The 14,268-nt window shown below is 43.1% G+C and overlaps 1 protein-coding gene across 2 annotated transcripts in view; it reads right to left on the reverse strand.

The window, feature by feature from the left end:
* Nucleotides 1–14,268, reverse strand: part of Kyat3 (kynurenine aminotransferase 3) — a 44,341-nt gene that overhangs the window by 1,307 nt on the left and 28,766 nt on the right. For both annotated transcript variants that reach the window (XM_087897488.1, XM_087897489.1), the window contains 4 exons: nucleotides 13,349–13,438; nucleotides 10,206–10,392; nucleotides 6,770–6,843; nucleotides 6,250–6,336 (listed from right to left, as the gene is read on the reverse strand). In XM_087897488.1, the coding sequence (XP_087753614.1) occupies nucleotides 6,250–6,336; nucleotides 6,770–6,843; nucleotides 10,206–10,392; nucleotides 13,349–13,438 (438 nt within the window). The remainder of the gene's footprint in view (nucleotides 1–6,249; nucleotides 6,337–6,769; nucleotides 6,844–10,205; nucleotides 10,393–13,348; nucleotides 13,439–14,268) is intronic.

Consider the following 14,268-nt stretch of genomic DNA (forward strand, 5'->3'; position numbering starts at 1 on the left):
CTATGATATGACAGTAAATGGAACAGCTATCAGTGAAGGTCTTGTCTCATGCTTTTCTCCCCTTTCTTTTCCTCCCTCCATCCTTCCCTCCCTTCTTCCCTCCCTCCCTCTCTCCCTCCTTCTTTTCTCTTCTGACTTTTCTACCAAAATGGTTAAGTAGGAAAGCCAGCTACTGGAGCTGAGAGAAGAGAATATCCACATTTGGAGGCTGGGAGTCAAGCAACCTGGAGTAGGATGGTGTAGCCGGGGCAGGTTCTGGCCTGACAGTGAAGCCCCTGTGTGGGAGGGTGCCCATGCAGGGCACTGGCACTGAATGGAACAGGGGAGGCAGCAGCCATGAGGACTGAGAGCCTGAGAGGCCAGAGAGAGAATGCTTCGTGTGGGGCAAAGGGACTGCGAGGAAGGCATCTCTGTGGGAGAATGGTAGAACAGGGTCTGGGTTCATCCACTGAGAGGCGCACACGCGCGCGCGTATGTGTGTCTGTGTGTGTGCATGTGCAACTGGCCAGGGATCAATCACACTCAGAGGTATCAAGTAATTAAATAATGGGAACCAGGTTTTACTCTTGAAGAAGGGAGCTACAAACAGAAATGGAAAAGAATTACAATTACCCCATGATAGTTTTCAATAAATTTGGATACAGATAAATACAGATGTAAGAATATATGCAATCAGTTCTGTCTACCCAAGCGTTCTGCTTCTCACCCAACTGATGACTGAAAGTATAGAGAAGGAATTACATCTGCACCGAGCAGGGACACATTTCTTTTTCTTGTTATGATTCACAAACAATACACTATCACATCTCTTTGGATATTATTTTATATTAGATTATAAATAACCTGGAGACAATGTAAAGTATACAGAAGGATGTGCATACGTTATAGACAGATAGTGTGCCATTTATATCTGTCACTTGAATAACCTGGAGTTTGGTGAACAGAGATTTGTGGGAGTATGCAGCTCATCACCTTTTTTTACAGATTATGACTGACATATGTAAATGTGCATGAGTACAAATGTATTTATGTATTCTCTACATCTGCCTACTGGGAGAGTCTATGAACAGCAACACACAACAGCACCAAACACTACCAGTATCTAGACCTTGATTTAAAGGAAAAACTCTAGGGCTGAAGGGCAAGTCTATGGGAGAGTCTATGAACAGCAACACACAACAGCACCAAACACTATCAGTATCTAGACTTTGATTTAAAGGAAAATGCTCTAGGGCTGAAGGGCCAGCCCAGTAACTAAGAGCCCTTGTTGCTCTCAATAAGGACCTTCGTTGGGTTCCCAGAAGCTACATGGTGGCTCACAACCATCTGTAACTTCACTTTCAGGGATCTGACTTCCTCCTCTGGCATCCGTGAGCACCAGGCACATGTGTGATACACAGACATACAATGCAGGCAAAATACCAACACACACACACACACACAAAGCAAACAAGCAAAACCCCTAAACCCAAAAACATCACTCCCTCAACACACACACACACACACACACACACACACACACACACACACACCCAAAGCCTTACTCTAAAAAGAACCAGACTTATTGGAAATGGCTGGTTCCAGATTAGAGTAGATAATGATAAACCAATCCTGGTGTAGAAAGTTCAGAGAATGACCCAACATGTTGGTAACACATCAAAAGAAACAGAAGTCAGTTCAAAGCAGCTCATAGTGGCATTATTCTGTAGAAATTTAAATATAAAATAGGTGTGATAATAAATTATAACTTATCAAATGAGACAGAAATCTATGACTTTTTATTGCCACCAATGAATAAGTAAAATGATTAAATTACTTAGTGAGAAATGGAACATTACTGTAATTTCAAAGCAATTTCTTCAAAATAGTTAATATTTTTAATAGAAAACCCTAACTTTACTGGAAATGAGTCCATACACCATCTTAATCAGTTGTCTGAAGTCAACAGTAGCTGGCAAACTACGGTCATCATCATCATCATCATCACTTCTGCGCTTTCCTACCAAGCTCAACAATCCGAGCTGAACCGCGGTGGAGCATCAGGCCAAAATGGAGTGGTTTTCCTTAAAGTAGTTGGCTGGTGAGTGTTCCCGTGTCAAGGCAGTGAAGGCCAAATGTGAAGATCCATTCAACATGACAACTAAATGCAACACACAGCTCTGGCCTTGACACAGACAGACAGACAGACAGACAGAGTGAAACGGTTCTGGTCTGAGTTTCTCTGCTTGCTTGTTCTGAGCACTTTATGGGACAGTCGGTGTGACTTGGCTAGGAGCTGAGGGGTAGGACGAATGACAATTCGTCAATGTTAATTTCATGGTGCTGAGGGCAGTGTGTTGTGGGTTTGGAGAATGTCCTTGGTGGGAAACACACGATGAAATATTTGGGGATGATGGATTATCGTTAGCAGATATTTTACTCTGAGATGGTGGTTTAGAAACTATAAAACCATGCTGATGACACTTCAAATATATCATCTTTTGTGTGTACACATGTGTGTGTGTCTGTGCGTGAATCTGTGTGAGGCACGTGTGGAAGAAGACATGCTCGGGTATTGGTTTTCACCTCCCACTTTGAGATGAGGTCTCATGGTTGTGCCGGGACTGCCCACCTCTGCCTCCCATCATGCTGTAGGGTTATAGGCATACGGGACTGTACCAGCTTTAGGGGTTTTTATTTTTATTTCACGAGTCTTGGGACACCAACTCAGGTCCTCACACTTCTCTCCAGGTGCTTTTAGCACTGAGCTATCTCCCTAGCCCTTCAAAGTTGGTCTTTAGTTTAGCCATCCTCCCTCACGCTTCCTCAGCCACTCTGTGTTCTTCCCCAGAGGCAGCCCTGGGATTCTATTCTAGATCCTTCAAGAAACATTTCAAACATTTAGGTAACGAAAGCATTTCTGACAAAAAACAAAACAAAACAAAAAAACTGTACAGTTACTTGGAGTTCTGTTTGTTTGACTTTTCTTTACTTTTTCAGAGACTACATATTTCATTTTTTCTACTTCCATAATTTTCTCTAATATTGTAAAATTCCAGGTTCTTTTTCTGTTTCTTTAAAAAAACCATATTTATTTATTATGCATACAGGTTTCTACCTGCATGAACACCTACATGCTAGAAGAGGGCTCCAGATCTCATTACAAAGGGTTGTGGGCCATCATGTGGTTGCTGGGAATTGAACTCAGGATTTCTGGAAGAGCAACCAATGCTCTTAACCTTTGGGCCATCTCTCCAGCCCCGCCCTGTTATTTTTCAATTCAATGCTCTTTTCCACATTCTTTTACTTCCCTCAACCCTGAAGTGCTCAGAGTTTCCAGTGTCACCATAATTTCCAATCCTTTTACGTTCCCCTAAGTTTCTTACCTGCTGTCTGGTAGCTCCCGCTCCATCTTCCTGTATCATCACCCACCACTTTCTCACACTCTCAACCCCCAGCCTACTGTCTTAAGAGTTTAGAACCCCAAATGTCACAACTTTTAACTCTTCCCTGACACCATTCATTTTCCCAGTGAATACTCTAAAGATTGTTTTGTTCATGTGTCTTTCCTTTCCCTTACTATGTCCTTGGAAGATGTGGATCTCATTCCTTTGTGATTATGAACGATTTCAGACTGGATGCCCGCTGTGAGCTCTCCCTGCCAGTGCACGCACTGCTCCTATTCATCTGAGGATTGACTGTGCCACCGTGTGATTTGAAGATGGGTCTGTAGATTTTTAAAATGTCTTTTTAAATTTTTATTTTGTGGGCATTGACGTTTAGCCTGCATGCGTGTCTATATGAGTGTGTTGGATCCTCTTGAACTGGACAGTTGTGAGCTGCCATATGGGTTCTAGGAATTGAACCCGGGTCCTCTAGAAGATCAGCCAGTGCTCTTAAGGGCTGAGACCCCTCTCCAGTTCCAGGGATTTGCAGATGTTAAGCAAGGAGGAACTGGTCAGTGCTGGAAAACAACGGAATTCTCTCTTCTTCATCAACAAGTTTAATACAACTCATGTAGAGCTGGCGAGGTCAGCCAACTGGGAATTAATTCCATGTCCTAACTGAGGATCTTTCCTCCATATTGCCTCAACGCAACTTTTGGCGACACTGATAGATGAATGAGGAAATCACAGCCCAACTAGACTTTCCTTTCCACCCAGGCGCACAGTGTTTACATAAATGACTGCAGACTGGTGTCCTGCTTCTTCCACTGTCAGAACACCTGCAATCCCTACTGTTCTTGGTCCATTGGCTTCACCTATTATTTGAGACACAGATCCTTTCTAGGCATCCTTTCCTTCAACCACCACTTTTATGACACTTGGCAACCATTCCCTGTATGCTGGGTAATTTGTGAAATCATTTTACAACTCTCCTGAGTTATTTCCAAGAAGAGAAAAGGGGTAGGGCTGTGTTTACTGGATTAAAGCTGATGTTTTGTTTTGTTTTTCAAGACAGAACGACTCTGTGTAGCCCTGGCTGTCCTGGAACTCACTATGTCGATCAGGCTAGCTTTGAGCTCAGAGATTTGTCTGCTTCTGTGTCCTTCAACTGAGTTCTGAGATTAAAAGTTGTAGGCTACCACTCCCATATAAAACTGAAGTCTTAAGGTGACTTTTTCCTTTAGGTGATTATGTTTGTATTTTAAAACAATGTGTTTATAAAGATGGCCTCTGGCTTGTAGTGGCTTGTTGGCTATGTTTTGATTTTATGATGACAGATATTTAGTAACAACTGTGATTTGAATTTTGATATTTTGGGGGGCTGATGATATAAGGTAGGATATTCTCATTCTCTCACCTAATGCTGGGCTGTATGTAGCAAGGGGCCCCATGATCCAAAAGGTAAATGGCTGCTACCCCAGCCGCCTGCATTGCTAAGATATGCTGTTCAATGGTGTGGTTGTGGTAAATGTGTTTTCAACATACAGCATTTTGAACAAGACTTACATGGATATGTCTCCATTGTAAGTGGACACTAGGGCTTACTTTTTTTTTTAGGACAGCCATTATGATGGTATGCTTTATTTTCTTTTTCTTTTATATTTTAGTCAAAGGAATATTCACATTGCTCTGTTGTAAAAAATAGTATTTAGTACTGGGTGGTGGCAGCACAAGCCTTGAATTCTAGCACTCAGGAGACAGATGCAGGTGGATCACTGTGCATTTAAGGCCAGTCTGCTCTACACAGTGAGTTCCAGGACAGCCAAGGCTACACAGAGAAACCCTGTCTCAAATAACAAACACAAAAACTAAACAAAGCAAAGTATTTATGTTATGTTAGGTAGACTTTGATGAATGGAGTTAGTATAGAGATTGCCTCGATCTCAGTCATAGTGTTTTGAGTAGCCATAACATGCATGTAGTATGTATGTATGGTATGTGCTTGCTTTGCATGTATATGGGTATGTGCGCACGCGCATGCGTGCGCACAGGCAAACGCACAAACCTATGAAAGCCTGAAACTGACGTTGATAATTTCCTTGATTACTTTTCATGTTTATATATTGAAGCAGGGTCTCTCCCTGAATCCATAGCTCACCAACTATGGACTAGTGTAGGTGTCAGCTTGGCTCGGGGACACAGCCTCTACCTTAGAATGCTGTGACTGCAGGCCACTGCCTTGTTTATCTGGCTTTTTTGTGGGTTCTGGGGATCAGAACCCTGGTCCTCATGTTTACTCAGCAAGTGCTTTCTCCACTGAGCTACTCTATAGACCAGCAATAACGTCTTAAGAACAGCAGACCTTCTAGGATGGTCTAACGGTGATGAATGCTCTTAGTTAGCCATAGAGACATCTTTTGGTTTTCATTTTTAAGAATTCATTTTTCTTTTTCTTTAAGAAAGCCAAGTGTATGTGAATGTGTCTGTGTGAGCACATGCCGCACATGTAAGGATACCAATGTGCAGATATCTGTCTACATAGGCTAGAAGAGGGTGTAGGATTATATTGGTTCCCTTCAAAGAACTCAAATGACTCAAGGATGGTGGCGCCCAACACTTGTAGGACTGAGACCAGAGGATTGCCATGGGTCTGAGGGCAGCCTGGGTCATAGAGTGAGACCCTGTCTCAAGAAACCACAAATGAATAAGTAAACTGAAAACAACAGTAACAGCTCACAGAGGCTGAATACTGACTTACAGTTAGCATCATGGCACCAAGTCAACTTTTAAAAAAAGTCACTTTGTATATCATTTTTAGAAACAGGAAAAAGGGTGCTTTATAAGTTGGAATGCAAGATACTTTTGTGAGAATACAGAAACTTACTTTAATGAAGCAAAACCGCACCAGCTTCTCAAACTGTGGCTTAGACAGCGAGTCACAGAAGGCTGAAACAGGGATGGCTGACAGTTTCTGGGAAGACAAGGGAGATGATGTAATAGAAAAACCACACCCATTCCAGATGTCACTGAAGAGACCACAGAAACAGACACTGTTGATGGTCATCATATAATACAAAGAAAAGTATTTTTAAAATCCCTCACAAAGCCCTAAGTGGGCGGTTTAGATAAAAGCTGGAATTAGGGCAGTACTTTTGCCTGTCACTGGGGAAGCAGAGGCAGGCAGATCTCTCAGCGTTAAGGCTAGCCTGGTCTACACAGCAAGGTCCAGGCGTGCCGAGCCTACATAGTGAGACTCTGTCTCAAAAAACGAAGCTCAGCTAAACTAAGATTTTAAAATAAAGGAAAGGGGGAGAAACAAAGCTAGAATTGTCACTCAAAGCATACGCAGAAGCTCCTTGACAAGCTAGCTACGACGCAGCCCCGCAAGAGTCAGTGAATGTTACCTTGTTTTTTGTCATCCACTTCACAAACTTGTAGTCATAAGGCTCATCACCCTTCATGTCAGAGAGGTCAGCACCTGCAACCACAGGGAAAGGTGAGCGAAGGAAGGATTGCGTCTGCGACCAAGACTTCGCTGAAGCCGTCGTGACTCAGATTTTCTCCCGACTCACACAGGTTTCACCCAGAACTGTCTAGAGGTCATTGACTCACCGCACTGGCGTCTACACGACACGCTGAGAATGACTGACATACTGAGGCGGCACTCACACACAGAGGACCATGCATGTCCCTGTTGCTGCCTGCCCAGGAAGAGAAGGGCATGGGAAGCCATGGAGAGCGCTGCCAGTCATCTCTCAGTGAGGATGTGGCAGCACCAATGTCACACGGCTCTCTTGAGAAGGTGCTATTAACAGAGTTCTGAATACAAGGCCTGCCATAGCATATGTTTCCAATAACCATTAAACAGTCTTCCATTGTCCTTCATTGTAAAGCGTAATGGTAATTACTCTTTACCTTTATTCTTTCTCTTTATCACTTTTGAGATAGCATCTCCCACAGTAGTCCAGGTTGTATGGGACTATGGATCCCAGGTTGGCCTTGAACACACAACAACTGTCTTGCCTTAGCTTCTTAAATGTTGGGATTATTGACATGTACCACCATGCCCGGCTACTTTCATTTTCCTTTAAAATTATTTATTTTGATTTTAATTCTGTGCATAGGGGAGTATACATGGGTTTTGTGTGTGTGTGTGTGTGTGTTACCCAAGAAGACCAGAAGAGGGGGTGCGATTCTTGAAGCTGGGGTTACAGGCTGTTGTGAGCTGCCTAACTTGGGTGTCAGAAACTGAACTCTGATCTTCTGCAAGAACAATATGTGCTCTTATCCACTGAGCCATCTCTCCTTTCCAAGCCCCCTGGCTACCTTTATTCTGATGCTACCACTAGATGAGATTTTAATTTTTATCTCTAGAAAGAGGGGAGAACTAAATTCTAGTACAGGAAACAATCCCCACATAGTAAATTAAAGTTTGTTCGTGAGAAGAGGTTGAGATGTTACTATTTCCCCCATGGAGCGGATATCTTCTCATTTCCACATCAGAAATGGCTTTCCATCCAAACTCTCTGGCTCCTATCTAACCATGCTGTACCCAGAACTCAGACACAAGCAGGATGTGGCACAGGATGCACCGGCTCAGGCAACATGGAAGGGTTGCTTAGTGCAACACTTAGACAAATCCTTTCTTAGCGTCTATTGTCTTGGAAAAGCTGGGTACAGTGGAGAACCTTGAGGGTCATTTCCCAGCTGTCCTCCACCTGTTCTCTCAATAAATAAACTTGGGTGGAAAACCTTGAAGATTTGAAATTGAAAGAGTAGCTGGTGGGAAGAAATTGGATGAGGGTCAGACGAGAGCCACAGGGTGCCCCAGTCTAAACAAGTTTCCTGAGGTACAGAAGGCTCTTCACCAAGATAAGGGTGTGTTCTGGGACAGGCACGCTGTAAAAACCCACGAAAGCCTTCCCTGCACCCCAAGGTGGGGCCAGTGCTTGTGACCACTTCCTGGAAAGGGACTTTGAGCCTCAACTACAAGAAAGTCTAGCATCTCAGTTCTCTGAAACCTGTTATATTGGAAAAAAAATGACTAATGTCTAATGCTTGTGTATAGCAAAATGATTTCTACATGAATACAGAGCTAAAAGAGCCCCCTTCTACTTCAGGAGCACCCCACTTTCTCTTAATTAAACTATATTCATGCTGCCACCCCCCCAAAAACTAACATACAATCATTTATTTGTCACATAAAATTGAATTTTCCTTTATTCCCTCTAGATTTCTAAAATTTTGCCTAAATGAGAAACTTCAGTTTTTCAAATTCGGTGGCACATAACGTTATTACAATCTAAAATATTGAAAACCATATTAGAGTGATCATAATTAATCAATAATGAATACTCAAAGATTTATCATTAATAATATTTTTAAACATTAAAGAAATATAAGTTCTGTGTAAAAACTGTCAGAACGTGGCCAAAGGAATGACGCACGGTGGACGACACCTTGGGGAGCTCTGAGAGGCTCCAGGGCCTTTTACCTCAGGCACGTTTCGTTCCTGGATTACTCTTGGATGTGGTGGCTTCACACCTCCTGTGACAAACATTTACATCCAATCGATAAGGTATGCTTATTCTTGTTGGATATCAGAACATAGCTAAGGAGGCCAATCTGGGGAAAGGATATGCTGAGTGCCGTCGTCCGTGTGCCCTGGATCTGGATAGGGTCCTCTGCCTTGCTTTATTAATTTCCCAAATACAGTCTATAGCATATGTCAGGCAACTGTGTTAAGACTGGTCTGTCCTGAGATAGTTCTGGGAGAGGGCTGTTAATATTTAGGATGTGACTATTCAGGATGTTAATATTATTTAGTTTGTGCTTACTGGTGTTGGTTTACAAATTTTTCTGATCATGTTTTTCTGAACCCAAACAACCTTCCTTGGATCATAGTTTTTCTTTGTTACATTTACGTATGAAAGTACACTAAATGAAGCAAAGTTGTCTGTAGTGTTTGACGGTAATCCCACCCATTCATTCTTTAAGGTCCTCAAATCCCAGATCAAACTGTAGATGGATCTGCATAGGTTGGCGCCAAGGCCAACAAGATTCTTGTATACTTATTCATTATTATACTTCCGGCTTGAAGATTTGTGGGTGACAGGTCAGGATTACGCCATCAACTTCAGATGAAGGCAAGTCTAGTGACCTGAATTCAAGGCGAGGAGCCCACATGGTGGAAGGAGAGAAGCAGTTCCCAAAGCTGTCCTCTGCCCTCCACACATGAGCCTTGGCTTGCGCCCCCACACCCCATGTAAAAGGGATCACTATTGCCATGTGTTGGAAGCAGAACTGTGGATAGTCCATATGCATGACTCTGGGAAGTTACATAAGGCTTTGTAAACTTTCCTGCCTGCAAGGGTGGCACCAGCAATGCTTTCCAGAAGACGGTATTTGAGAACCTGGCATATAGTAGACTCTCAACGGATGTCTATCACTCCCCTTGTTGCCAGCATCCACCTCTGCAAACAGCAGGTATTCCCTGAGGCTTCACAGCGTCTACCAAACAGCATTTAGGAAAGTTAGAGAAATGTTCAGGTGAACTATTTCAAGAATACCATTTCACACTCAGAATTTCCAGGTACACCCTGGAACACGGTAAGAACAGTTCTGTAAGAGAACACCTTAGAACAACATCGCCCTTATAGCCATTTACCAGGAGTGAAAATTCAGGTCAAAGATCTGAAGGGAACGTGAGTTGTTGAAAGTGTTGAAATCATCCCTTCTAGAGATAAAATGCGTTCTAACTTGGGCACCTTTCCCTCATACATCTGCTTTCTTTTCAAATATACGTGTCTGTAGATGTGAAATAGCAAAGGCTTCACAAACCTAAGGAAGACACGTCAGCAATGATGAAGTAACCCCCGTCAGGGATGATGGGTTTCAGGCCAACGCTGTTAAGTAAACGGACCATCCGATCTCTTTTTACTTCTAATTCCTTTGGCAGAGAATTAAAGTAACACTCTGGGTCATCCATGCGCTTGATATCAGTCCAAAGGGCCTGGGCCAAGGCTGCCTGCATGTTAAGATATAAAAGGGGGGGGGGAGAAGTATGGTAATGTCAGTTAGGGTTCAGTTTACTGGAAGAATAAATAAAGGTCATCCAATTAAGATTTGTGGCAAGGAAGTCACTCAGAAAGTTATAGCCAGATTCCTGTGAACTATCCAGCTCCGTGGGTTAGTGGAGGAAGTTTTATGTAAATGTTTAAATCTAATATGACAAACAAAGGAAGACATAGAAATCCAAACCAAAAAAAGAGGTGTCACATAAATATGGTGTCCTTGGTAACAAAAGACATGAACTGTTCTCTACTGGGGTGAGCCGTCATCCAGTTTGTTAAATCTCAGGCTAAAGAATGTCCAGAGAGGTGACAGTGAGTCAGTGTTTTCCGTTACCTAGGACAGCACGGGAGGAAATTAAAGCCGGCCTGCTGTGTAGACAAGCCAATACAAGTTCCTTGTTCCTCAGAGGGAATGCTAAAATCATTCTGACCACAGCAAGGCAGTGTATGTGAAATGGGAGCTAGAAACAAGTATCTGGACTGTGTGGGTAACTCCTCCAGCGCTGGCGACTCAAGAAGAGAACAGAGAAGTGGGACCAAGAAAAACCAATAATGTAGAGCAAAAAGCTTAATGTTTGTGTTCCTCTTACTCCATATGGTGAATTCTTGGTCTCCAAGGTATGGGCCTTAGCAGGTATGACCTTTGGGGATGATTAGGCCAGAAGACTAGAGGCCCCAGGCATGGTACTAGCACCACCTCTATCATGGGAGAACACAGTGGAAAAGGGACACCGATGAGGCCGCAGGTCCTTATCTGGCAGTGATTGTCAGATCCATGAGAAACAAATTCCTCCTCTTTATAAGCTACAAAGTCTCTAGAATTTTGTTACAATGACCTTCCCAGACTAAGGCAGCAAGGATCAGGCAGGTGCCTGAGAAACACGTCAGCGCAGGACCATAAAAACAAGTCACAATCACAGGAGGAATTCAGCACAGAGATCTACCAAGCAGAAGGCTAGAGGGTTGGCAGGCGAAGCCATTTCGGTAAGAGCTGGGGACAAAACATAGGCGTGGCTCTGGCTTTCGTAAAACCTCCAATTAGTGCATACTGAAGGGTGGGTAGAGAGGTGAGGTGGAAAGGGCAGGGGAAAAAAATCTGTTCTGTGTGAGAGAACTGAAGCAAGCGACAGAACATGATGAGGTGGGAAGCGGGCAAGATCTCAGGGAAGGCTGTGGCAGGAGAATTTAGCAGTGAGACAGAATCAGCAACTCTTCAACACTAGCAAATCAGCATCCAAACGCAGCTGTCTGTGGATTTTCCTGAAATAGAGACTAACATGCTCCAGGAAACATTCTAGGATCTCAGCTGTACCTTTCTGAGCAATCTGTCCATTGACTATAGAAGTCACTGCCCTGGGAAATCCAGAGCTCAGAGACACAAACGGCTGTGCGAAGTGTATCTGGATTCCTCTTGCTCTCAAGCCTGGTTATGTCGTCCAGTAGCAAACACCACTGACTTAATCTTCCAACTATGTCCAGAGTCCCATTTCTCCTCATCACTTTTACCGTTCTCACCTTGGTTTAATCCACTAATATTTCTCTCGTGGAACTCTTCTCTTACCTTTTCCCTCAACGAAACACCAGACTCCATTTGATAACTTACGATCAAAACTGCCACAGTGTCCCATGTCCCTTAGTTCTAACAGTGACATACATGAGCCAACTTGATGTGATTCCCAGCTTCCACTCACTCTCTTACTCTTCCTCCTGGGTGACCTCATCCCAGCAGCTATGTTTATGATATGATAGTTTTATTGTCTGCTTCACCCTTCCTGTTCTCTCAGGCCACAGGGCTCTTCTCCAGGTTAACCAGATACTGTCTTCTCCACGAGGCTTGCCCAATATGACATCATATACTCCCCAACCTGGATCATTACATCTTCCTTCTTCACCACCTTCTCTTTGTATCCATCAAAACCTGACATAATATATTTTAAAAGCATCTCTGTTATTTATGTCCTTCTACTGGGTGTTAAGCTTCTTGAGTGCAGTTGTTTTTTGTTTGTAAAATCTCTAATCTTCAGTAAATCTTCAATGAATAAATGGCTTTATTTTGAGGTGATAAAAATGAACTTATAATAAAACAGAGTTTTGGAACGAGCCTTTTTCATAAGGTTATTTTAGAGAATCACTGAAAATAATGGGATTGTTTCCTACTGGGTAGACAATTTTAACGAGAAGCCACCAAACAAGTTCAACAGAGTCAGTTGTTTGACTTTCTTGTGCCTCAACTGCCTTCTAGAACTAGAACACCGTTTCAGTGTCTGGGGTATTTGGAGGAGAATGATAAATAGATTTGTTTCTAGAAATGTATACAAAAATAACAACAGTTTAACAAAGATATGCATTAAGGGCCAGGAATGATGGTACTTGCCTGTAATCCCACAGTTTGGGAGGTTAAGGCATGGCACTGTGCTCAAGAAAAAGACTCATCTGGGAGAAAGAGTCTGCCATTTATTAGGCCTATACATACTGATGTGGGATTTCCCTCTGTATGCTATGAATATGTTTTATTACCATTGGTTAATAAAGAAGCTGCTTTGGCCTGTGGCAGGGCAGAATATAGGTAGGCGGGAAAATTAACTGAGTGCAGGGAGAAAGAAGGTAGAGACTGGCAGATGTCACGTAACTTCCCAAATACTGTTTGTTCTCTGCCCATTCCCCACCTCCCATGGGGTCTTCCTATAATGTCCAGCTATGCTTTAAAGTCTGTGTGTGGCCTAGACCAGCCTTGAACTCAAGACTCTCCTGATTGAGCCTCAGTCATGCTAACATGGCAGGCATGCACCACCACACCCAGTGAACTTTATCCATGACTGTCTGTCTGCCCCAGAATTCCCAAATTGCGTTAGAAGGGCTTGCTCATGAGGAAGCTATTTAATTCTCACATGCACAAAGGCTAACACGTACCTGTAATGGAGTTGCACACGTGTACAAAGTGTTTTGCTGAACAGTCTGTAGATGCTTTATCAGGTGATGAGGGCCAATGCTCCAGCCAAGCTGGGAGAAGAGAAAAGCAGATTTCAAAAAACAATCCAAGGATATATATCATATCTAAGAGAGCAGTTAGGGCAAATGACAAACATAGGTACTTCAGAAATGTTCCGAGGAGGAAAGTGGGGCAATGCTTGTTTTCGTGAAGTTCCTAGGTCCGTCTTCATCACTCACCCTGACTCCTGAAGGTAAGAAAACCTGTGATCATTGTGAGCCCTTCCCTCTGCTGATGTGCCACTTCTGGTGCTTGTGAGGAATAAAAGCCAGCAGTTATACTTGCTCTAAGTACAGGCACGAGTAGTTCTGCACGATAGCTCAGAGGACTCCTCCAGAACTACAGCACACTGGTTTTCACCTATTCTTCTGGTCTAGCATCAGTAAGACTGAAAGAGAACTGAATTTTAACTGGGACATTATTTGTTGTTCTTTCGTGAGACAGTATCTCCTGTAGCCCAGGTTAGCCTTGAACTCACAAGTTAGCCAAAGAGAATGTCGGGTTCCTGATTTTCTTGCTTCCACTCCCTGTGGCTCAGGATTATAGATCCCGATGAATGCGTTATCGTGATCAACAGGACAGTGGTTGGTGCAGGGACTCTGAAGGCAGGCTCCCTGCCCTGGCTTGTCTTTATTAGCAGTGTAATACCAGGCAGACAGTGAAAACTACTGTGACTTAGTTTTATAATCTGTAAAGCAGGGATGAAAACTTTGCCCACTTTATACTGTGCTGCTAAGAATGAAAAGAATTAGCAAAGAATTAGCATTGCTGAAAATACTTAGTGTCTGGGTCACAGCTACAGCTGGAGGAACGGCCAGTGTAATTTTTCTCTTTTCATATG

The sequence above is a fragment of the Myodes glareolus genome, chromosome 17 (genome assembly GCF_982192425.1).
Source record: "Myodes glareolus chromosome 17, mMyoGla1.1, whole genome shotgun sequence".
Taxonomy (NCBI): domain Eukaryota; kingdom Metazoa; phylum Chordata; class Mammalia; order Rodentia; family Cricetidae; genus Myodes; species Myodes glareolus.